At 34.2% G+C, this 26,797-nt stretch overlaps 1 protein-coding gene across 1 annotated transcript in view; it reads right to left on the bottom strand.

Annotated features, from left to right (window-relative positions):
• LOC129246132 (2-hydroxyacylsphingosine 1-beta-galactosyltransferase) overlaps positions 1-26,797 on the bottom strand; it is a 72,952-nt gene that overhangs the window by 8,241 nt on the left and 37,914 nt on the right. The window contains exons 2-3 of the mRNA XM_054884694.1: positions 4,482-4,632; positions 1,532-1,715 (exon numbers count right to left, since the gene is read on the bottom strand). Coding sequence (XP_054740669.1) covers positions 1,532-1,715; positions 4,482-4,624 — 327 coding nt within the window. The 5' untranslated portion in view covers positions 4,625-4,632. The remainder of the gene's footprint in view (positions 1-1,531; positions 1,716-4,481; positions 4,633-26,797) is intronic.

Genomic DNA, 26,797 nt, shown 5'->3' with positions numbered 1-26,797 from the left:
TTTAATTGCGAAAAAACAATTGTTTTCAATTTACAAATTTTATTTATAATTTTTTATAACTACCTCAAAGATTTTATGCACACTTTTTTACTCCTTGCATTTGCCAGTATTTTTGAGGAAATAAATTTAAAAAATGTTGGATTTTTAAAGCACAAACGAGTGGCATTAATTTCTGAAATTGCGCCCAATTGCGATACGTAAGTTTTGCCCAATTGCCAGACGTTAAAACCCAGTGCTTTCGATACTGCATAGGGATTCTGAATGAATGTAGGGATCCCTCTGTGTGAATGTGCAGGGAAAGAATTAAAGAAAAATATACAATTCGCATGAAATACAATCGAAAAAAAAAATTGAGTACAAGTTAAAATATATAAAGTAACACTTAAATGCTTATTTTCACTCTGAGCAAACCTATATCGTTACCAAACGGTGCATAGCATTAGTCAGTTTTCCGTATTATTGCTTCTAAATAATTTTGAATTATCTTCAAACTGGAAAAATACCTTTCCGCACTAGACTTTCTGGCACTCAAACAAATCTAGCATTCTTTGTTCGGTGTTTGGTCAAGCTGTTTCTGCTACTTGGGGTATATGTTTTGATGTTGTCCTACAAAATGGAGGGATATACAATTTAATACCGACTTCGAATAGCAAATGGCTTTTATTAGAAACTTATTCATAGCCGAAAAACAGTTAGTGGTCTGGCATGCCTGCTGAGACGGCAAGTGCTATTGCAAAAAAAAACCTTTTTATCGTTTCACGTTTCATGTCCAGAGTGAATTTCATAAGCTGAGTCAATTGAATGACCGTCAAACGTAAACTCGATCAATGACGGCGGTCACCTATCAGAGGCAACATGTGTTTTAAAATTAATGAAAATTTTTCGCCCTCGCCCTTTGCCTAGATTGCCTTTGTAATAGATCCGCCCCTGCTCATGTTGTTACATTCATTTGCATGCATAAACAAAGCAAATTTACGCTGCGCATTTGTTGCAGTTGTTTGACGTCTCGTCTATGCCACGTAATTTGTTGGGAAAAATGACTTTAAAATACTATTCATGTAGTAACCTGCAAAAAATGTAGAAATCAACTAATTTTTAATATACAGTAATGCTTCAGAAAACATTCAACATTGTTTTAATTACTTTTCTTCAAATTTATTAGAAGCTTTTTATTTATTATTCTACACATGTTGTGTTTTTATAAAATTTACATAAGTGAAGGAGAGTGTTGTTAAGATTAATTTGCTACTATGACAGCAAATAATTTAACAAACTCTAATACGGGCAGCTCAATACGCTCTCATATTTGTTTAACCTGTGTTGAGTGCCACTAATGATTGCCTTTAATTATTATAGAAGCTATTTCCGTAAACAATTATTTATGAATTACCAGCTAACAGCTGGCGTAGGTTGCTACGCATCAGTAAGTATGTAAAATCTTAAAAAAATTTGGTTTTTGAAAATTTAAGCAAAGTTGGTGGCAGGCCATTTGCACTGTATGACTTCAATTTCACATGTAACCATCACTCACCTGAAACGCATATCGGAACGCATCCCACAGCGATAACGGCATTTCACCTGACATGCGTGACCCCAGTAAATCCCAATTCGTATAGTTCTGTATGTACTCAACCAGGCCAGCTGGTGTAATTTCATGCAAGCCGTTTATGTGAAAGTCCGATGGAAAGCCATTGAGGAAAGTTATGTTGTGACCTCTGAAAAAATATATGGAAATTTAATACATAAATACTAATAATATAAAATAAGTTTTATATATTTGTACTATGTATAAAATTTATGTGTGTGTATCTTTTCTAATTGATTCTAAAACTCGGGTAGCACAGAGCCTCAGGTAAGCAAATTATGGACGGCTAAGGTGAAAAAAGTGACATATTTCAGTATTACACTAACAAAAAATGTTGAATATGCTTGGACCAAACTATGTACACGATCTATGCTCAACTTTTGCCGGAGGTGGTTTGGGCTGATCAGCAATAATAATCATCCACTTCTTAGCTGCTTGTCCAAGTTCGAAATTCACTATGAGCGTGAAACACAATGCGATAGAGAAGGTCGGCAAGCAATGGCACATATCCATGTATATATTTTTGCTATGAAAAAAGGTGCTCATAAAAAATTATGAAAGAGTTCGGAAGCCGCATTAAAATGTAAGTTCATCCATTTGTGTAGAAAGTTGTACGTGCCAATTACATGCCCTATGATAAGAAAGTACCGGGAATGTTTAATTTAAACGAACCGAAAGCGCGGTGCACCATGAGTACCTTCCATCGGGGCAGACAGTCAATAAAGAATATTATGTACACATTTTAAAGCATTTTGAGAGATGGTGTACGTCGCAAACGGCCGGAAATATGTACTTAAGTATACAATGGTGAGCATAACTGAGAGCATGATGATTTCTATTTATTATTAACAATGTTTTTGAGTAGGAATTTTTTTGTAATTTTTTTGTTTTTTTTTTTTTTTGTTTTAGTTTTTCATTCTTTTACCTAAAGAATATAAGTCAAACTTTCTAACTTTATAAAAAAATTTAAATTTTAATAAATTCTCATCTAAATTTTGAACTAAATTTCGATTAAACATCTGAATATTTAGAAAATTTTCTGGTACGTAGTAACTAACTAACTAACTTTTTGAAAATTTAATTTATATGGCGTTGGGAAAGAATGAACAATATTAAAGAAAAAAAAAGAAGGAACAAATTTTACGAGTTAAATTTTAAATAATAAAATTACAAAAAAAATCATCAATAAACTCATCTGCGTAAGCTTGGCCATGTCAAATGTATGGACGATAATGGTCAGACAGTGGCGTTTATAGATATAAACTGGATTGTATCGTTGAAACAAAAGTCCGTGGCCGGGTGAGGTGCAGTTCATAAAAGTGCATTTGAATAATGTAAGGTGGCTCTGAAGGTCACCATATAGAAGCAATGGCGTGCTTGTAAGAGCTTCAAGTCACGGAACAAGCGGGTTATTGCGCCTGAGTAGATTATATTACATAGTTTTCAACTATTGCACCAGGATGCGTGCAAATATAATTGTTTATGAGTAAAGCGCCACTGATTTTATTCTTATTTTTAAGCTCTATCTTCCGGATTTACTTCAGTTCTTCAATATTCGATCTAGTTCACTAAAGATTCTTCAACACTTCTTTCGTACCTAACCGCACCGCGAATGAAAACGACCTGATCAAAAATAGATCGCATCTATAAGTGGGTAGCACCCCAATATATCAAAACAATGCTGTTGAACTTCAACGAAAATTCAATATACAGATGAAAACTTTCTTCAAACTGTCTGTGACCATGTGCCAAAACAAGAAATATTCATACGACTGAGCACGTACTGAAAATAATCTATTGAAATCATGCTTTTAGAATTTGGTTCGGCGGTTTGACGCCTGAAGTTCCCCGCAAGGTTTTTCAATAAGAGGTGTTATTTTGATATTCAAAGAAAAATGCTATTTTTTAATATAAATCATAATTCCGACATGGAGTTTTTAAGGTCAATTCTTTTCAGCAGTTCTATAAATGTATAATTTTTTAAGTTTTTAAATAATTTAAGCATAAAATATATTTAAAAAAAATTTTAATCTAAAAAATTAAATTAATTTTAAAAATAAAAAAAATTTAATTTTAAAAATAAAACAAATTTAAAAAATAAAAAAATTTTAATTTAATTTTTTTTTTTGAGAATAAAATATTCTTGTCAATTGCGAAAAACAAGTCCCTGTGAATTTTTCTTATTTTTAGCACTAATAGCTGAGACGTAGCTCTGTAATTTCTGCTAGTTCATAGAGGGATTTAATTAACCCTTCGAGTTATATTGAAATATTCCCATCGAATCAGTGTAAAATACTGCCCTAGCCTACGTTACTCGTATATTACGTATGTATAAGTATACTCGTATTACTAAGGAGATGAAGGAAATTTTTCGCTGATTCAGTATGTGGATCAGTATTTAATTACAGGCCCAAAAGTTATGGGAATCCCACTATGAAACTTGTTTTTGGGGTTACTGAGTATAGTCTCAGCTATTAATAAAAAAAGAAAAACTCTGAAATGTGTTTTTTGCAAACGAAAAAAAAGCTAATTCTTCACAAAAATGTTTAATAAAATATTAAATTTTTTCCAAAAAAAAAAATTAATTTTATCCAAAAATAATTTTTTAAATGTTTTCACATTGATTTTAAAATTTTCTATATTGAATAAATCTCAAAAAAATCTCTCTTTTTCAAAATTATTTCAGTTTACTTCTTACTCAAGCCTACAAATAAACCAATTTTCAGAAAAACTGAAGACTTTAACTAAAATACTTGAATCACTTGACATGGAATCGCTTAACAGTAAAAGTCTCGAATAGTTTTGAAACGGAACTATAGAATCCTGTACACAGCTAGTCAAAACAATGTCCTAAGATTTTGAATAAGTACACATTCATTTTTTTTAATCCACTCACCTGTGTATTAATCCCTTCGCCAACTCCCAAAAGGGTATTTTATGTGATTTAGTGCCGCCCATTGTAACCATCAGAATATCAGCTGCCATGATGTTGGCAGCGCAAAGCAGCAACGCCGCACCGTACCACACTCGATTCGCCATATTAAAATCTAGCATTTTCCAGGTCACATAAAATATATAAAATTTGAATTTAGTAGTCTTTTAAATTTTCGCGTAGATTCTAAATAATAAAAACACCTTTGTGTAGAATATTCTAAAACTATTCAATAATACGCACTATCCACCGTCCTTTATAGACAATGTGGAGCGGGTAAGATAGCAATCAAGCGATTGTGGTTTTAATATATTTTTTATTGTTGCATGTTAAATTATTTGTGCTTATATTTTTTATAATTATTTAAATTTGTGCTTAAATAAAAACAAAAAAATGCTAAAATACAATAAGCCAAAATGCCACTATATTGAGCCAAATAAATTAAACTGGCATGTTTTTTTTTTGTACTCATAGTTACAGTGTTGGCGAAAATGTGGGTTTTCGATTGTCTCACATGCATGGCCAATTTTATGTGGCATTCAGTTTAGCGAAAAGTGACGCAACAACGACGTATCTGCCAATGCGTTGCGCCAGAAACGGTACTAACAAAAAACATGGCAAGTCGCTGGCTGTGTTAATAATAAAAGGGCAGCTTGTATAATATGAACTAAATAGGCGAAACTGTTTAAGCAACACCAATTCATAGTTATATAAAAAAAATTCGAAATTCAGTTACTACAGATTTCGCAGTGCTTTCACTTAAGTGGAGCAACGTTCCAAAATCGTTTTCCCTGAAACTGAATGAGATTTCGCATTGTCTATACTGGGCTGGTACTACTTTAGATGTAATCGGATCAAAACTAGACTTACGTTCCATATAACGGTACTTTTAGAAAACGCAAAAACTGCGTAATTTAAGTAACTATTGGATCAAAAAACAAGTCAGTCGAAGTCACTAGTTACTATGATTCTAACAGGAAAACTATCTAAGGTGATGGTATATACAGGGAAAAACCTGTGAGCCTCGATGATTTCACGGGTGTCAAGCAAGATAATTTTTAACTTAGTTTTGAACTTTGTTATCAACGGCAGCGACACTGGCGCGATTGTTTTCTCTAATATCGTTCAGAACTGTGGCTAGGCTGACTGATAGCAAGATATCATCGCAAGAAAGCAACATGTGCTTGCCGACACCCCGTTAAATCTAATAAACAAAGCAAAGCTAGTTAGTCTTGAAATATCGGATATCGAAAACACCTTGTTAAGTCGCGAAGCAATGGTCGGTACGGTAACCTGAAAGTTAAGTATCACATATTCCAAAAGGCAAGACCTTCAAGTACCTAGAGTAAACTTAAGTAGTACAGCAGATCCGCTTATCTATATAAACGACAGACTGCAAGCTGCAAATGGAAACTATTATGCACACATCAAACTGCTTAAAAACATACTCTTGTCATGGACGTATAAGCTACCTATATAGGACCTTTATAAGGCAAATGGCGACATATGAATGTGAAACATGGGTTCTGACTATTAATATATGCTTGTAAAACTATCTCTTACGGTTTGAGCGTAAAATTTTGAGAAGGATTTTTGGTTCTGTACGAGAACACAAAACCCATCAGGTCGAATAACTTTTACAAAATGCTTCGTGAAGGCGAACGTCTTCAATAACTAGTACACATGCTTCGAATGGATGACAACATAATTGCAAAGAAGACTTTTAACTCTCGTATTTTGGGTAGCAGAAAGCGCGTACGGTCACCAAGAAGGTAGGCAGATGATGTGAAAGACGATTTGCGTTGTACGAACGCACGATGAACCCATGCAATGAACCGAAACGTATGGAACGTAATAGTTAGTAAAGGAGCTCTCCCCGAGCTATAAATCCTATGATGATGATCACTGAATCCAAGATGCTAAAGTGAAGAGTGAATTTAAGCAAAAGATTGAAGAAACTGCGCAAAATTAGTGTAATCAGGCCCACCAATGATAAAATATGTACATCTCAGTAGAGACTTTCACCATTTTTACCTAAACTTAGCACACGTATTTCTCTTCACTTAGAAATCTAGGGAGGAAGATGAAACCACCAAACATGTGCTGCCCAACATATTATATTTTACCAGAGGAGGAAATAAAACTTAAAAAAAGTACAAATACTAAAATTTAAGATGGGCAATAGATATTTCAAGTCGCAGAGCTAAGTCCCCTCATAAGCATAGTAATAGTACACACATTGTAATTTGCAAAAATTCTTTGCAACCACGCTCACCTTTCATGTAACGGTATTTTCGAAAGATATACTTATAATTTCTGCAACATTTCACTATGTTATAATGTGAAATTTCTCAGGTTTGTATTGGGTGTTTTTTAAGAGCTTGAGAACTTAAAATGAAAATACAAAACAGAAATTATGTTGGAATGAATTTTTTTGTATTATAATCTGGTAGATAATTTCATGGCATTTATTTTTTGAATACGATATCTGGAATATGTCCGCCGCAGCTACAAGTCACATGGTCCAGTCGAACTACATAGTCGAACAGTCCCATTTTTGACTACTTTTTCCAATTAATCTGGGCGTATGGCGTCACTGATCGCTTGAATATTTTTTTTTTTTTGTTTTTTGCCCCCCTTTATTTTATACATTTGTCCATTGACATTAAGTACGTTGTTTAACAGTTTGGCCAGGATTTACATACATCGGTTAATGACCAGTGCCAAAGCGATAAAAATTAAAATAAACGAAATAATATACAATTAAATAATATTCAATACAAGTTTTACTCTACATAATTACAATTGTACAACAATATAACAGCAATTTAACCCCTTTGCACATTTATTATTTTCTAGCATTCATTAAGTCGCTTGGTCGAGTTCTCTTTAAGCGTCTTTCAGTGTTTTTCCCCCTTTCCAGAAGATTGTTGATTTCTGCATTATTATGTTCCTGTACTTTTTCAAAGTGGCTTCTTGCTATTTTTTTGGTCTCTTCGTCTACTGTTGCTATATTAAAAGTCCTGTGGATGTCATCATTTTTCGTGTACCTGTCAGACATGGTGAAAATTCGATGAATCTTCGATTGTTGTCGTTGAATTTTTACTATATGAGAGTTTTTAGCCGTTCCCCACACCTGTAGTCCATATAGCCAGATTGGTTTAATCATGGCTTTGTACAATAATAGCTTGTTCTGTATAGTAAGTCTGGATTTTGTGCTGACTAACCAATGAAGTTGTCGCAGTTTTTCTTTTATTTGTTTGACCTTTTGCTTTATGTGGTGATTCCAATTTAGTTTCGAATCCAAATGTATTCCAAGGTATTTAGTAGTTGGTTTAATTGTAATTGCTTTGCCATTTATTTTAATTGGAACTGCAGTAAATTTTGTTTTGGTAGTAAATATAACCTGTACGGTTTTGTTTTCATTTATTTTTAGGCACCAATTATTGAATATTGCAATAAATCGATTTTTAAGCGCGCTGTATGGCAAGTTGTGCCGTCTCGTTGAAGCCAAATGTCGTCAAAGTTTAGCTCAATACTTTTTGGAAACAAAAATTTAGTCAGAATGGCTCGATAGCTCTCGCCATTCACCGTAACGGCAGCTTCTTTCTCATTTCGAAAGAAATAAAGACCGATGATGCCGCCAGTGCTTTAAGAACTTAGCAATCAGGTTTATTTTTTCTAATGTAATTGTCCACAATTTGCACGCGTTGTTCTGGCGGTAAAAGATTCATGATTACTTGCCAACCCTGTCAACACAATTTGCCATTCTCATCGGTCAAGCCATAGTTATTGATATCGATCGTTCTATCGTTCTCATGTAGCTAAAAATTTAGATTCATAAAACAGAACAGCTCTCAAAAATAATTAGGTTCAGTAGAATGCAATAAGTTATCGATTCATATTAAATCCCTACAAAAATTTGGCAAAAATATAGAACTACAAATATAAGAACAGTAAGTCCAAGGCCGTTCGCCGCTTCATTATTTCCATCTTCTTTTATAACTTACTTAGGCCAGTAATGAAGAATTCGGAGCTCAAACTCAACTATCTTATTTGATAAAAATTAATTTTGACGCGAAACTTTTATATTTTCATAAAATTTAGGCATTTTACTTATCCTAATAAGTAATGACAGTGACAAGAAGAGGAAACACCTTTTTTGTTTTAGTTTTTTCCTATGGTAGAGACAACTGTTCGTTGCATAGAAAAATTGTAACGTATTGACGCAAAACGATTTGGCCACCTTCGAAAACATTTATTCTAATTTTTTTCAAATGGAAAAAAAATTTAGTTTCACTCAAATAGCCACCCACGCCTGCTCATGCGAAATGGTTTTATATTTATATTATTTATGTACTTTTTTAATTTAATACATACAATATTACATTTTTTGTAAATATGTTAGCTTTAATAGATCAATAAAGTGCAAAATTTCGAAAATTATTTTTTTATATATTTTTTACAAATTAAATTTTAAGCCTTCCCACATTTGGTACAAGAAAACAATTTTTCTTAATATTTTTGAATAAAATAGTTTTTTGCCATCGAATGATAAAAATATTGTGTTTTCGTGCTCTATTTTGAATTTTAGCAGTAATAAAAGTATGTATTAAAAATAATTATATTTAATATATTAGCAAAATGTCTCCAAAATGTGTAAATGATCCGGCTTATTTTTAGAACATTTGTAGTGCTGTGATACTTAGTAAACAAAGGGCGACTGCAATAAAAAGGTAGTTTCTTATTACTTTTACTTTTTAAGGGCATAATACACCAAGACAAAAGCTGGATTCCTCATTTCTGCTATAATCCTTGTGCAACAAATTTGAGAAATTGGTTGAGTGGCAAAAAACCATGATTTCGGTTCTTGTGTCAATGCAGTGACGAGAATCAACAATCCATATATTTGATAGTCACTTCCGGCTGACAACTCATATATTCGGAAAGGGCAGGGGTATTTCCAGAAAAAAGAAAAATACCGTAATGTATCCAAATAAAATACTAATACTGCTGCTGCAGATTAAGACTGATCAACACCAATAGCAATTCTGCGGAGATTTCAAAGTCGTTTATCTTCTATTTGGATTGCTCCTAAGTTACAGGTATATGAAGTTTTGTTGCTTTCTTTGCGAATGGAATAGTCGGGATAGAAAATGGCATTTTAAACGAGAAATTTCGTCTCAGAATCAATCATTTCCACGTGGGCAAAAAAACGTCAAGCAAGACCTTTCAGTTTATCCAAAGAAAATGTTACTTCCACCGTGACATATTAGACTGGGCTGATTAAAAATTTCATTAAAGCAATGAACAAAGATGGAGCTACTTTTCAATACCTTCGCCAGAAATTTTTAAGGTAAAGAGAAGCTCAGATCAAGGAAGGTTTATTCGTCGGTCTTGAATTAAGAAATTTATTTAAAGATGTTAACTTTTACATATGTTAGGGAAAACAAAGCCTGGGAGAATTTTTGCCTTGTCGCAAAAAAATTCTTGGGAAATAAGAGGAGTATAATTGTCTCTCCTAATGTTGTTGAATTTGTCGATAAAATGTGTTCTCATCATATTAAGAACTGGGCTGCAACATGTTCATAAAAATTCACTTTTTGCTTTCACATTTAGACTTTCTTCCGGACAATTGTGGAGCCTTTAGCGGTGAGCATGGGAGCGATTCCATTAGTATATCGCAAACTTGGAAAAAAACTTAAACTAATAAAGTGGAACGTTGCAGTGTTAGCGAATTATTGCCAGACTATTTGTCGAGATGCATAAGCAGAATGCAAGAGGAAAGCAAGAAAGCCATATCCTAGTTCCACAAACGAATAGAAGAACAATTTAATTTCTGTTGTTGCTCTTTTTAAAAAAACCTGATATTTTCTCAAAGAAATAAAAGCTAATTTTAAATATAAAAATAACTGCTTTGCTTAAAAATATTTTTTTAAATAAAAATTTGTAGACTAGTGTTATTAATAGTCGAAAGATAGCAAATTAAGTTATCAATAATTTGGTATATCATTTAATTTAATCAGATCAGGGATTATCCAGACATTAGAAATTTTAATAACATACGTTTCTTTCTTCACCGCTAGGTACACTTGCTATCGAGCTATTTCCGGCCCAAGTCGACACTTGTCGGTATATACATACATACAAAAACATACATGCAAAAAGAACAAAAGTTAAATAAATGCTAAAATAATGATAGCCCCCTGATGGCAAAGCACGGGAACATTACTAAAACCCTATGTCATTTCTGAATATTATAATTTCCGGAAGAAAACAGCATACCTATTTGCTCAGGATGTATCATATTATCACTAGTACCTTTCACTTATCAAATTTTAACAAATCACAGGCAGAGCAAACATTTTGCGCTTCCCTTTGTTGACACATAAAAAGGATGATATGCTCATTCTGGAAGTTAAATAGATAATTGAAGGATGGTTTATTTATTTATTTATTTGTTGTAGTGGTGGTGGTCCTATTTATATTTTTGATTACTTCTGCAAACTTGTTTTAAAAAAATTGGATTCTGAGACACTATCTATTGAAGTAAATTATTAATGATTGAACAAAAAGAGCTTTATGTTGCTCATACGCCATAGTGCATTATTTATTGCTAAAACAGCATATAAGAAGCCATTACAATGTTAGCGAATCGATTTTACGGATACAAAATGCGGTTTGATATAAGCATATTACATCAAATAACTGTAAAAAATTTAATAGATCAAAACTCCATCTGTAAAACACCACTAAAATGGAACGAATTCGCATAACTTTGAAAGCGAATGAGAGGAATGAAAACAAAGAACTATTACTAGTATTAGAAATGGCTCTCATACGATAATTAGACACATATTAAAAATTTAACTAGTCAAGTTGAAGCCTCTAAAATAGCATTTTAAAGCCGGAATTGAGACTAGGAATTGAGACTAAGATTGCTGTGTGTTTTATGCGATCGGAAGAGAATGGAACATTATGAGCTCTTATCAATTGGCCACACAATTAATTCTGTCTGTCTTTGGCGCCAGGCCAAGAGAGGTAGAGGTAGAAATTTTTTAAGCGTCGAGATCTACAACTGTTCAGCTTAAAGAAAAAGTAAATTATTTATGAAGAAAATTATAAAGGAAAATATCGTTTTCTCAATACTAAAAAACTGTTCAATCTATCAAAGCTGCTGAAATGAGAGTTGAAGTTTTAGTATAAAAATTAAAATGCTTCATTTAGTTCATAGTTTGCTTGAGAGGGTTTTAAAAAAGTAGCTTAAACTTATTCGAGAAGGGCCATTAAGGTTACCTTCCGCCAAAGTAAATAAGCTAGAAACCGATGCTGTAAGCAGTTTAACCAAAACTATTATTCCAAGAATTTTTCTACGACTAAAAAAAAAGATTAATTAAAATTGCAAAAGATTAATAAAATTTAGATTACTAAATTATCTTAAGACAAAGAGTAAAAAGTGTTTTTGAATAAATGCTAGCCGATCCAAGTAAATTTAGTAGTGCGAGTTTCAGACTATCGAATCATATTCCAATATGAAACATATTCCGAATGAAATGGTCAGAATCAATCAAGAGGGGGGTCATCGTACCGTTACGGCAACGCATGACTACATACTTTTTCAAACGAGAGATGATGACTAGGAATAGCCCTGACAGCCAGCGCTCAACCTTCGACTCATAACAAGAAAACGTAGTAGAACAAACCGCTACGGAAAATGTTGTGCCAAAAAGTGGTCTCTCTTATTACTGAAAGGCATTACTGTACTTTGCATAATACATGCATGTGTACATACGTACATTTATGCATGTATTTTTTCACAATTCTAATAAAGCAAATTTGAGAGTAACAAATGGTGAGTTTTCCTATGCGAATGTTATCTTAGATATGAATTTTTTCTTGGTGGAAAGCGACTTTTGCACTATATTATTAAAATTGCCGCAAATTCTTGTTAATTTCAAAACGATTGACGCCTAATTCTGCTCAGGAGCTCGCACTCTAACTCTAGTGTCGTATATATCGGAATATTTCTACATTTGCCTCACCGCTGCACTTTATTTAGCCACTTTTTTTAATCGGCCATGACCATATTTAAGCATTTATTTCATTATTTTGGATTTTACTACAGTTTCTAGCTTACTATTGTTTATGTGTTCGCATTATTCTTTCCAAATACTCGAAACTTGCTTAACGCGATTTCGATTTAACCATTCTAGTTCAACGCCGCTAATTCGTATCACGAGTACCACTAACACAACAATAAAAAATGCACAATTGCAATTAAAATATTTGACCACTTTTTAGTCCATGTACTTTATATGATACATATACACATCCACATTTCATTGTATGTATGTATTAGCGTTAGCCGCTGAGTTACACAAAAGTCATTGTTCGCACTTGTGTTGGTTCATGGTTGGGCAACACGATGTTGCAATTGAAACTCAGCTGCACTTAATACATTTTAATTTCATGTGCAACGAAATTTGTTTGATTTTCTAAAGATTAAAATGCTTGAAACACACACACAAAATTAGCTAAACGGCACGAGTCAAGGTTCGGATTTTTATAAGTTTTTATTTCTGTTATTTTTTTCACAATATGATAAGAATTATTTATTTTGATGAAAAAATGTAATTAAGCTTTAGAATTAATTGGTTTGTTTGTACTTGATGAAATTAATTGACCACAAACAGGTGTATTTACCAATAACCCTCAATTGAATTTAAGAGGTGGCAGTTCTGTGGAAGTTCTGCATCATATACATACATATTATCGTAAACTAGGGTGCATCACACTCCACATACACTTAAAATTGGTACTGGTTTTCTAACGCAATAAAAAATTGTATGTATTATATTATGTATTCAGACTTCGGTTAAAATATTTCGGAAAAATATTTAGATTTACGTGAGCTGGACCCATTCGAAAATACAAGCAAAAATCTCATTATTTTTATTCCTTTTATCAAATTTTGAAACATTTTTAAGCAGAAATTTTCAGCTTGAACCCTTCTACCATTTGAATTGATTATTTGGAAAAAATTAAAGTAATTTCATATATAAAAAACTAGATGTTTTGAGGTATTTGTTAGGCACGTAAATCTAAATTTTTTTTCACAAAAGTTTAAAAATATTAGGTGCGCAACTAAGTTCCCGCTGTTTGTCAATAAATGCCGCCAACAGTGTGTGCTAGTCGATTCTAACATAACCTAAACGTCATAAACCAAGCTTAGACATATGGTAAACAAACTGCTTCGACATATTAGTGATTTTGTTTTGGTATCATATACTTTTGGTTTTGTGAAAATGTCTGATTTTGTGCCGAATAATCGTCATTTGCAGGAAGTGTTGAATTTCCTCTTTCATTCGAAAAAAACGGCGTCTGAAGCGCATCGAGAGTTACAAAAAGTTTATGGAAATCGTACGAGCCGCAGAACTTAATCGCTCAGGCACAATATTTTATAAGAGCGTACAATTGTTAGCGTATGCCGATGATATCGACATCATCGGCCTTAACAACCGCGCTGTTAGTTCTGCCTTCTCCAAACTGGATAAGGAGGCAAAGCGAATGGGACTGGTGGTGAACGGGGACAAAACGAAGTACCTTCTGTCATCAAACAAACAGTCGGCGCACTCGCGTATCGGCACCTACGTCACTGTTGACAGTTATAAGTTCGAGGTTGTAAAAGACTTCGCATACTTAGGAACCAGCATTAACACCGATAACAATGTTGGCCTGGAAATCCAACGTAGAATCTCTCTTGCCAACAAGTGCTACTTTGGACTAAGTAGGCAACTGAGCAGTAAAGTCCTCTCTCGACGAACAAAACTAACACTCTACAAGACTCCCATCATGCCCGTCTTAATGTATGGCGCAGAGGCTTGGACGATGACAACATCCGATGAGGCGACGCTTGGAGTGTTCGAGAGAAAGATTCTGCGCAAGATTTTTGGACCTTTACACGTTAGCAGCGGCGAATATCGCAGACAATGAAACGATGAGCTGTATGAGCTTTACGATGACATATGGCCTCTGGTGACGCTCCAGCATGCTTGTCCAGCAGGCTTATATGTGTGCGTGTCGGGTGCTTGACGCTAATATCTAAAATTTTTGATTTTCATCATGCAAAAGCCGACAACAAGTATGTGTGACACGACGACACCCGACTGCACTAACACACACAAAGCGCAGTCAAGCATGCTGGACCGTCACCAGAGGCCAATAGACGTAACGCAGAGAAAAAGATTCAGCGGCTACGCTGGCTAGGTCATGTTGTCCGAATAGATACAAACGCTCCGGCTCTGAAAGTATTCGATGTGGTACCAGCTGGTTGTAGTAGAGGAAGAGGAAGGCAACCTCTGCGTTGGAAAGATCAGGTTAGCACGAGAAAGAAACGACTGGCGCGCTTTGTTAAACTCGGCCAAAATCGCGTAAGAGGTTATCGCGCCAATTAAGAAGAAGATTAGTGAAATTTTGTAAAACTATAATATACTAGAAGTAATCGTACTCTTTCCGTACTCCTCGCAAGTGAATGAATTTGATATCGTTTCAGAAGCTGTAGCAATTTTTTTTCAAAACTTGGGATGCTAAATAACTTTAAACAATTTAAAAAAAATTTGTATTTATTTAATAAAATTTTTTGGGAAAAGTTTTAATAATATACAAATTTGAACTGCTTCTAAAATTTTGTATTAATTCCTTTTATTATAGGGCTAATAGTTTTCGAGATAAAATTTCTTTAAACAAATAATTCCTTAAAAATGTGTACTATTATTTTCGAATATCTTACGGGTATATGTTATCTACAATAAAAAAATGCTATTGTCACTCATATTTGATATAAGCTGTAAGCTCCATTTAAGAAAAAAAAATTAAAACGCCACAAATTTCTTGGCATAAAATTGTCAATATTATTGTGAGTTACCGGGAAAGTGGTTCCAATTACTGAAAACATTATTGTTCAGGCCATTTTTGCTTCATTTGGCCATATAACGAGATACTCTATTTTTATTCATTTTACAAAAATTGTTTTTTTTCTTTTGTTTTGCATGCGTACAATCGCTTTTTTTATGTTATTTCAACGATCCGATTTTTTTTTTCTCTTTCTAGTTCGAATAATCGTCGATTTTTTTTTTTTTTTTGAATTTCGGTGACCTCTTTTAGCTGACTTTTTAAATAATGAATTTACAATACTTTTTTGACAAAATGTATATCATTTCGTTTTTACACAAACCTCGTTTGAATACACCATTTTGTGCTCGTTAATAACGCATCAAATATTATCATAGATTTGAATCCATAAGTCGCTGCTGGTTTGTTAACATACAGCAGTGAGTATACGTAACCACCCTCATAAGGAGTCCAAAGTAAGTCATTTGGGGCCTCAACAAACAAATATCATCCATAACAATGAACGAAGATATACAGCCCGCATTGTGACCGTTGTTGAATGCATCTGTGTGATTTGAAGTTCAAGCAAGAGATCTCCCCGCAATGGATATGTTGAAGAATATGACTACCAATTTATTAGAAAGCGAGAGAATTTTATTAACTGATTACTACTTTGCCATCTAGAAACATAAATATTTGCGCTGCTATTGTGTTTTGCAAATGCAATGATTGCATTAATTCTCCTAATCTCGTAATTATTTATAGTTTTATACATGCAATGAACTGACAGAACGCTAAATTACTGGAACAGGTACGTGAGGCTTCAAATTTAAAAGGAAGTTAAATGAACAAGTATTTTCGGTCGCCAGCGAGATGAAGGTAAGCACAGAAAAACATTCTGAAGAGAGTTCGGTAGAATATTTTTCAATGGCATAGAAGCAATATATTAACGTTGGGTCAAGTGTATTTCAATTGAGGAGGGTTACATTGAAAAATAAAATATATGAATAAAAACATTTTATCCAAAATAAGTTTGCTTTAAGAGCGGGTTTTTCGTAATCTCCCGAAAAATATCAGCAAATTAATTTATAAATCAGCACTCTCAGATTATCTCATACCTATATATGTATTACATGTTCAAACAAAATCAAATTTATCAATCCACATCAAATTACTTATTTACAAGCAAACACTAAGTCCGGTTTCGACTTGCGAGATACAATTTTGCGGATGTGCTAGCCAAAAGTACATCAGCTCAAACCAACGCCTGCAAAACAAAATTCTGCGGAGCATAGTAAACGCCAACAAAATGGTGCGGAAGCGCTAGTTGGATTCTGGCTGAATCACCACTCTAACCAACCAATAGTAAACGCGCCTTGCTATATAATGGTGCTCACACTCGCCAACGTAAACGTACGTCAGCTGACACGAAAACCATATGAGAGACCCATGTAAATGCAAAATCCCCACCGTTCGTCATAGACCGTGTACGAGGATAAATGAACAATTTTGGATTGTTCCGTAGTAACGTGTCAGCTGATTGCTCTCTCACTACACAGTGTTGCCAAACAGTACATTTCGAAATCATTTACAAAATGAACTTAAAAAAAAATTAATTTTTATTAAAATAACTTAAATATTGGAGGTTGAATTAGTTTTAAAGGTGACACACAGATGGCGCTATTTATCACTTTATCGCGTTGGCAATACTGAATATATATTCATGACAAAGCCTCATCCCTAGGCTTTGTTTATCAGTATCTGTCATTTCGCTGAAGTATAAACAACGCAGTGTTTTCGTGCTCCGAGTATGTCAACTTTCGTGCCGTCGAAACGCAATTTGCGGGAAGCTTTGCTTTTCTGCTTCAATTTGAAAAAAATACAGCCCAAGCCCGTGAATTGCTGCAGGAGGCCTACCCAGACCATACTCCGTCGATTTCAACATGTGAGTACTGGTTTCGACGATTCAAAAGTGGTGATTTTCACACCGAAGACAAGGAGCGTCTTGGCCAGCCCAAAAAGTTCGAGGACGCGGAATTGGGGGAATTGGTAAACGAGGACTCGTGCCAAACCCAAGAAGAGCTTGCTGAATCATTGGGCGTTGATAAATCAACCGTTTGCAAGCGTCTAAAAGCGATGGGAATGATCCAAAAGCAAGGACATTGGGTCCCGTACGAGTTGAAGCTGCGCGACGTCGAACGGCGATTTTTTACGTGCGAATTGCTGATCGAGCGACAAAATCGGAAAGATTTTTTGCATCGGGTGGTGACTGGCGACGAAAAATGGATCCACTACGATAACCCAAAACGCAAAAAATCATGGGGTTTGCCCGGCCACGCATCAACGTCGAGGCCAAGCAGAATATTGACGGCAAGAAAATCATGCTCTGCATTTGGTGGGATCAGATCGGCGTCGTATATTTTGAGCTGCTCCAACCGGGCGAAACAATCACGGGGGATCGTTACCGACTGCAATTGATGCGTTTAAGCCGGGCATTGAAAGAAAAACGGCCGGAAACGGTAAAAAGGCACGACAAGGTTATTTTGCAACATGACAACGCTCGGCCGCATGTTGCTCAACCTGTCAAAAAATACCTTGGAACGCTTGGCTGGGAAGTGTTACCCCACCCGCCGTATAGTCCAGACATAGCTCCCTCCGATTATCATTTGTTCCGGCATATGAGTCTCGATTTGGCGGACCAGCGGTTCTCCTCGTACGAGGCTACCAAAATATGGGTTGAGTCATGGATAGCCAAGCAGCGGCCAGAATTTTGGAGAAACGGCATCCGGAAATTGCCCGAAAGATGGGCGAAAGTTGTAGCTAGCGATGGCCAATACTTCGAATAAAATATTTTGTACCGTTTTTTCACAATAAAGCCCCAAATCTTCGAAAAAAACCTTTAAAACTAATTCAACCTCCTACAATGTTGAATAATGTTAACTATAGATAAATGAACTAGTTGCTTTTTGGCTTTGGTTTATTAAACAATGAAAAATTGTAACTGGTAACGCGGATGTGTGAAAAAGTGTGTAAGGAAAAATATCAATGGCAACATTGTGTAGATACAACCAAACACATACACACACAAGCCGATGTATTGCTGTTTTCTACGGGCACAAGTGTTGCGCAAATTTTGTGTATCCTACGGGCAACAGACAGGGAGTAGGATAACGACCTTCATCGTGATCTTGATATACCAACTTTGACTGAAGCAACAAAGCAATTTGTCATAGTACACAAACAGCGACTAACAGTGGCACATGTTATGGAGAGCGAGTAACAATTATTTATTTTTATTTTATTTTTATAAAACCAGTTATATTACCAAATTCAAATTGCTTATTAGCATATTTTTTTATATACTAGGGGTAATTGTAAAACGCTTCTAAAAAATTTTTAAGAATCTTTATTAAAAAAAGAAATAAAATAATAATAATAATAATGAAAAAAAATGTTTGAAATTAAAAGATTAATTTAAATTATTGTAAAAATTATTACTCGTATTACTATTATTATTAAAGGAAAAGCAGTGAGGTATCACTTCATTACCGAAACGAAATTCATTTTTCTATTCACCACAGTTTCCGCACGGATGAAATTTACTTTTGATCTGCGATTGCTAAAGTATTTTTTGAACGATCAAAAACGCCAATCCCACAATGCAAGTACGATACATATGAATCTAATTTATACATTTACATATATATATGTATGTATACATATATTTAAGCCGTCACAAATATTTACTTACTATTTAAATAATTTCAAATTGCAGCCAAATGCCTTTATTGGTGCGAGTGGTGATTAAATTCGCCTTTCAAAACGTGCGCATGACAATTTAAATGTTAATCAATATAATAATGGCGTGAACAGACAAAGTAAACACTTCAATTGTCAAACGATTGATGGATATACATATAATATGTATTTTATGCATAGTAACAACAAAAATAAATGCCAATAAATAAAAATATTAAAAAAATAAAATGTACTTATGGTTACTCAATTAAAAACAAAAACACGATGGTATTTATGTATAGTTTTTTTATTTTATTTTTTTTTTTTAATCCGCAGAAAATGGGATATGCTGTAAACAAGTTTTATAAATTTTTGTTTTAACTTTCAATCACGAGATACATAAAAATTACAATTTTCGGCTGCCCAAATACTCGATAAGAATCTCAACATTAACAGTAGACGAGTAGCAACAGTACATGCTTATGTGCGCTAACAGTCTAAGTTACAGAGTAATAAATGCATCCGCTCGTTATTTACTCAATTCAAATGCCATTTACCTCACGTCGCCGTACTTTAAAATCACAGCCACTGCCGCAGCAGCAGCAGCAGCAGTGCGTGTTTCCACTTGTCACTTTCTCGTCTCGTAATTGCATTGCCTTACTTAGATTTGCGATAATTCACGTTCGGCTTTGCTTCGCTGATCTAACACGCATCGATGGCATAGTGATGACGCTGTGATGTTTCGGTGTAATCAGTGGTGTGTAAGCATGTCAACGCACGCGCCGTAGCAATTTTCAAGTAGCGTTTAATATGCATAATTATGTAAGTATATATGTACATATATAAGTGTTCTATATATATACATACACAAGATATAATAAAACTGTAGGAACGAAGTTTTTGGATATTGGAAATATTAGAAGAAAAATGATTATACTCGTATATAAAATAGATATGTAAGAATGATTATATGAACACACTAGACTCCAAATGAGCAGATCCAAATTTGGTTGATGTATCACTGGTAAGTAGAGGAATTTTTCTAGCAGGTTATGGGCTACTGCTTTCTCCGGAAGATATTTTCGTCCAAGTGCGCTGACGTCCAAATACTACTAAAAATCCTATGCATGGTCCAATTTCTTATATTCCAAAAATAGCTATATATATTGGTTAGATAAAAAAAGTAATTTTCCGAGCCCCTATGATCGTGAAAATTCGCAATATAATTTCAATGCATATATGTATGTATGTATAGGGTTGTTCAATAGGTGCGCTTCAACTTTTTTCCGATAGGGAGGGCGAACGACGCAATATTTTTTATGCAAAAGAGTGGTCGAAAATTGGGTTCAACGATTGGACTTCGTAAAACGTGCACGCGGTGGTCATGCATAAGAAATCGAATTTCATACTTAAATGTATATGTTCAAACTCGATAATAAAAAAAAATTAGTTAAAAAAGTCAAACCGTTTGTGTTTTATTCAAAAAACTTCAAAAGTTTAAGCGCTCTTACTGAAAAACCCTTTATGTAGGTGCAGTCAAAATTATGTGGGTTCCTGGGCATGCTGAGATCAGAACAGCAAATGAGGCTAATAATAATACACACTTAATTATAGCACTTGCAATGATAAAAAATGTGACAAAACAACATGCGGCAGATAACGTTGTAATTAAATGGAAAATATATCAGCATCCTTACAAAAACTTTAACCCTTCCGGAATAATAAATACATATTTATCTTCCATCTTCATCGTGCCGCCAGATAAAAATCTTTACTCGACTGAGAATTGGTTACTCACTCATGACACATGCTCACTTGCTCAGTATGTACGTAAATTAATTGCTTGAGTCAATACGAGTATATTTCGAAAAATTGTACTTATGATACATTTTGGTTGGTTAGTTGGTTGGTTTAAGGGTGACCCCGCATCGGAGTGCCACATAGACCGCAAGTTGGGTCCGTTGTGTTGCCCTAGAGCTCATTATATTATATAATATGATTTCCCCACCTAACCGAGATTTTTACTATAGATTTTGGTCAAAGATATTAATTCATTTCGAGAATTTGATGAGAGATTCGATTTTCAGGTTCGAGAGTACTGAAAGATTGTCAATTGTTGGAGAGCCAAGAAGAGCGAGGCGACTTCTGGCTAGACCGGGACAACTGCACAGCAAATGTCTGCTCGATACTTCCTCATTTTCGTCCTCGCAGTATCTGCACAGGTCGTTTTGAGGAACCCCGAGACGACGTGCGTGAGTGCCCAACAGGCAGTGGCCGGTGATAAGAGATATTATATGCCTTAGTTCGTGTTTCGAAAGACTTATAAGGGTTTTTGTCTGTTTCAGATTGTAGGATGGCCAGATTTGTCTGGTCGTAACGCAAGTAGTTTCCACTCGCCACCTCCGATCAGCAATGCTGTGAAATTCTCGATCAATGAGTAATTTACATGTTGAGAACGGAATGTGGATTGTGGGTAAGTTACTAACATTTGATTGCGCAACTCCAGCTCTTGCGAGCTCATCAGCTTTGCAGTTACCTTCGAATCCACTGTGACCCGGTATCCAGATAACTTGGACAGAATTCTGAACACTTATCTCGTTAAGAGATAAGAGACAGGATCGAACCACATCTGAGTGGGTATAAGAGGAGCTGAGTGCTCGAACGGCCGCTTGACTGTCGGTGAAAAAGCGGATATCCTCTAGTGATACATTTTGGTTAAAACTCAAAATATACATACATATCTTACTGGGCAGCGTTCAATGATAACCAGCACTGAAATGATGCTCAGGTTATACAAAATACGATTATGTCTATAGGGAGAAGAACATGAAGAGCACATATAAGCTATTTCAACAAAACTTGCGAAAACCTAGCAAAATATCATCCAAAATCTAAGAAAGAAAGTTTTCAGAATACGTAATAGGAGTCCTGGAAGAAATTCAGTTTTTGGATGTAACCGGTGGAACAAGAACACTATTCTTCACTAAAATCATTTTGATGTAATTGCAATAGCTAGAAAAAATAGCTCTAGCTATGCCTTTGACGGAAATAAAAACCATTTATATAATGTTTGAAATCTCCGCAGATTTAGATATTAGTGAACACCCACCGCATTTAACATTTTCAGTGATAAAGGCAGAATTCTAGAATAAAGTGAGATGAGTGCTAATCAAAAAATTTTAGAGGCCAGCGTTAGAACCTTCAAAAATATACGAACAAATTACCAAATCATGAGTGTTTTTGCAATCCCTTTTTGCTAAGATTTTAGGGATATATTACCGATATTACCAGTAGCACTACAGGGCACAAGGGGGAATGAGATAAAGGCATCAAGCTCATAGTATGTAACTACACATTATGCGAATGCACTTCAAGGTGAACATTCGGGTGGGAAGAGAAGACAACATAAGTGCACACAAGCCTGATTCTATATACCTATAAGACCTCACTGCTTCCATTTGTGGTAACCAAATGTGAACAGGAACCTGTGAAAAAGTTGTATTGATATCCCGCACCGATGAAGCACCCTTATACCATAGCCTTAATCGGGATTACCAGCGCAGTTAATTCTGACTGAAATTGTAGTTTGACAGATGGTTGTCACGCGGATTGGTGAACAGCAGATTTTGTTATTGAATAGTTTTGTCAGTAAAAGGTGAACCGCAGGCGAAAAATACGGGCATTAGTAGCTCTGAAACTAAGAAATAATTATTTATTTAAAAAAATCGTAAATTGCAAGTTCTCAAACTTCTCTGAAATATCAAAACAAGTAATGTGTTTTCGAACATTTTAGTTTAAACTAGCATTGAATCCAGTCCTTTTTGGTTATTCTCTTTAAAAGTTTCATTATTTTTCATTAAATAAATAAATTACAATAGATATTAATTGTCATTTTTCGGCAATGTTGCCATCAAAAATTCCCCTAAACCGCTTAAATTATTAGAATTCAGTCTAGTTGTCAATCCGTTGCACTTAATTCGTGAGATAATTCCGAATTAAGTTGTTAATCCCAATTAACGCCACTGCCTCTCTAGGCTATTATATATATATATAATATAATATATATATAATTAGCGCTTACACCCTTTTTCGGTGTTTCGTCGAGCTCCTCCTTTCATTTGTGGTATGCGCCTTGATGTTGTTTCACCTACAGTTTTAAGCCGACTCCGAACAGAAGATATTTTTGATTTTTTATGAGAAGCTTTTTCATGGCAGAAATACACTAGACGGTTTGCCTTTGCCTGCCGAGTGGCGACCGCTATTAGAAAAAACTTTTTGTTCATTCTGGTGTTTCACGGAGATTTGAGATTTTCTGAGTATATAAGTATATTAAATAATAAGAAGTAAGTTGAAAAAAAATTATAATTTTGAAATTTATTTTATGTTGAAAAATTATGTATAAAGATTTTCAAGTGAAATATCTTCCGTTCCTTTTAGCATTTAAAAAACATTTATTTTTAACTTTTAGGGTAAAATATGCTTTTAAATAAACACACTTTTTTTACAAGTTTTTGGGAGATCTTTTTTTTTTGATTTTTTTTGTTTTTGAAAAGCATAAATTTGTTAATTTTTTTTGTTTTATGTTGAAAAAGTATGTATAAAGATTTTCAAGTAAAATATCTTCCGTTCCTTTTAGCATTTAAAAAACATTTGTTTTTAACTTTTAGGGTAAAATATGCTTTTAAATAAACACACTTTTTTTACAAGTTTTTGGGAGATTTTTTTTTTTTGATTTTTTTTGTTTTTGAAAAGCATAAATTTGTTAATTTTTTTTTGTTTTATGTTGAAAAATTATGTATAAAGATTTTCAAGTAAAATATCTTCCGTTCCTTTTAGCATTTAAAAAAAATTTGTTTTTAACTTTTAGGGTAAAATATGCTTTTAAATAAACACACTTTTTTTACAAGTTTTTGGGAGATTTTTTTTTTTGATTTTTTTTGTTTTTGAAAAGCATAAATTTGTTTATTTTTATTGTTAGTAGTAGCGGCCGCCGTAGCCGAATGGGTTGGTGCGTGATTACCATTCGGAATTCACAGAGAGGTCGTTGGTTCGAATCTCGGTGAAAGCAAAACTAATAAAAAAAAAAAAATAAAATAAAAAAAAAAAAAAAAAAACATTTTTCTAATAGCGGTCGCCCCTCGGCAGGCAACGGCAAACCTCCGAGTGTATTTCTGCCATGAAAAAGCTCCTCATAAAAATATCTGCCGTTCGGAGTCGGCTTGAAACTGTAGGTCCCTCCATTTGTGGAACAACATCAAGACGCACACCACCTTTTATTTTTTTATAAGGAACTTTTTCATGGCAGAAATACACTCGGAGGTTTGCCATTGCCTGCCGAGGGGCGACCGCTATTAGAAAAATGTTTTTCTTAATTTTGGTGTTTCACCGAGATTCGAACCAACGTTTTCTCTATGAATTCCGAATGGTAGTGACGCACCAACCAATTCGGCTACGGCGGCCGCCGTATTATTATACTGTACTATTATTTTGCTCTGGCAAATCAAAATCATTCATTACTCAATGTGGCGTTGAGGTACAATGGGGAAGTACCATAGCAAATAATGCAGGCTTATACGCAGGAAAGCCAATATATTACATTTTAAATTGGGACGCGCTATGACACCTGAGCGACAGTTTCAATACCAGTCACTGTCACTGCCAGAGCGGTCAGGTGAGAGTATGTAATCGATGATGACGTGCCAAGTTATCTACTCAGCCAACAAGTCAATCAGCCAATTATGAATGAAGCGAAAACGGAATATATTGTAAGTATGTATGTGTGTCGACAGTGAGACGTGCATGCGCGCCGGCTGTGGAAATCTAAAAGTATTACAAAAAACCTTAAACACATGCATACATACACTTGTATATGTACATCATATATTTAAGTGGTGAATATTGTTAGGCATGCTTGTATATGTGGGGAATAACAATTATTTGAATATTTACTTTTCTAAAGCATTTTTAAATTTCATATTATTATTATTTTATTCCATTTGCCTTAGTACCTCTTCGCTTATGCATAGTTTACATCATTATGCATGTCGTTGCATATTTTGAAATAATCAATAAAAATGAATTTAGAAATATTTAATGTGGCAACATAACCAATGCGAAGCGACAAAGCCTGACTTGAAGCGCTAAGTGTAATCAATTATTTTTGGCTTGTCTAATAAGTAGGTTTTACATGTGCACACACGCACTCGCATACACACAAAAGTGTCTTAATTGGTCACGGTGTCAGTTTTTGCGCAAAGGAAAAAGTGATACATTAAAAATTTAAGTAAAATTATTGCAACTGCTTTGCAATAAAATAATTATTTATTTATTTTTTATTTTATAAAGATTTACATAACAATTAAATTATTATACAAACTGAAAGTAGTGCAGCGCTAGGATCGGAGGCTTTCGGCTGGAATAAAATAATTAAAAATACTTAAAGCATATGATTTCAATTATTTTTTCTTCTTGCTTATCCAAAACATCAATTCGCAACATTCAATAGCTTACTTAAAATGCATAAATAATTATTGTGATATAGTTTTTTTCTGATTTAAAATGCAGCCATTTACTTTCGCTCAACGAATTTAGACAACTTCAAAAATGACCCAGATATTCAGTTAATGAGCAAATTAAAATCATTTAGTTATGCAAAAAGTGTTCACACTATCTCCTTTTAGGTTTTGATTCAGCAAATCTAAATGTGCAAATTTCAGTGTCTTTCTTTTTTTCAACTTTAATAGCGCTACTTCTAACAGCACCGGCACATTTTATGCTTGTAAAATTCCACTTAAGTATTATAAAACTCGAGTATAATAAATTAGCATTGATTTACATAATTTAATTGCCTTTCACAGGAGTTTTGTTTACATAAAGCTTAGCAAATTTAAAATTCAAAAGCATAACTCAATCCAGAGATTTACAAAGTTACCAATGCTTAGCCACCGGTTTTCAGCAAGAGTTTGTCACTTAAGTCCACTGTTTTGCTTTGTTGCGTTGAACCACAGCTGCATGATGTAACATCTGTTAACTGTCGTTTTCGTTCTGCTTGCAAATAAGTATTTTATTTCTATTTGGTTACTAAGGCGGCCGTAGGCGAGAATGATAGAGCATAGCATATTGGCTGTTAGACTGAAGCACGTGATTTGCTGATTGCAAAAAGTTTTTTTCTGAGCGGGGCTTCCCCTGGACAAGCACCCTTGGAAACATGACACAACAGAAATTGGCGTAAAAACCATTTAACATTTTGACTGAAACTGAAGAGATAATAATGAAGCAATACCCAGCATAAATCACAAATTATAAGAAAAGCTCGTGACGAATACATTATTGATGATTTTGTTATTAAAGTAACATACCTTTTTAGAAATTAAAAAAATTTAAATCTTAATAGGTTATAACAAATGGACTGAAAAGTCCCAGGCCTAACAATGGAAACACTTTTTTTATTCAAAATTAACTTTATTCATCAACGTAATTTTCATCAAGAACAACTCAACCATTCCAGCTTCGCTCTAACATTTCAATATCACGTTTGTAGAACGATTTATCTTTTTCCCCAAAATAAACCTCAGTTTCAGCGATAACCTCTTCATTCGAGCAAAATTTCTTACCGGCGAGCATTTTTGTAGCCAGTAGTCGCTGGGAGCAAA

This window comes from Anastrepha obliqua, chromosome 4 (genome assembly GCF_027943255.1).
Source record: "Anastrepha obliqua isolate idAnaObli1 chromosome 4, idAnaObli1_1.0, whole genome shotgun sequence".
NCBI classification, from domain to species: domain Eukaryota; kingdom Metazoa; phylum Arthropoda; class Insecta; order Diptera; family Tephritidae; genus Anastrepha; species Anastrepha obliqua.
Note: the sequence above shows the minus strand (reverse complement) of the source record. Positions and strands in the feature narration are given on the sequence as shown.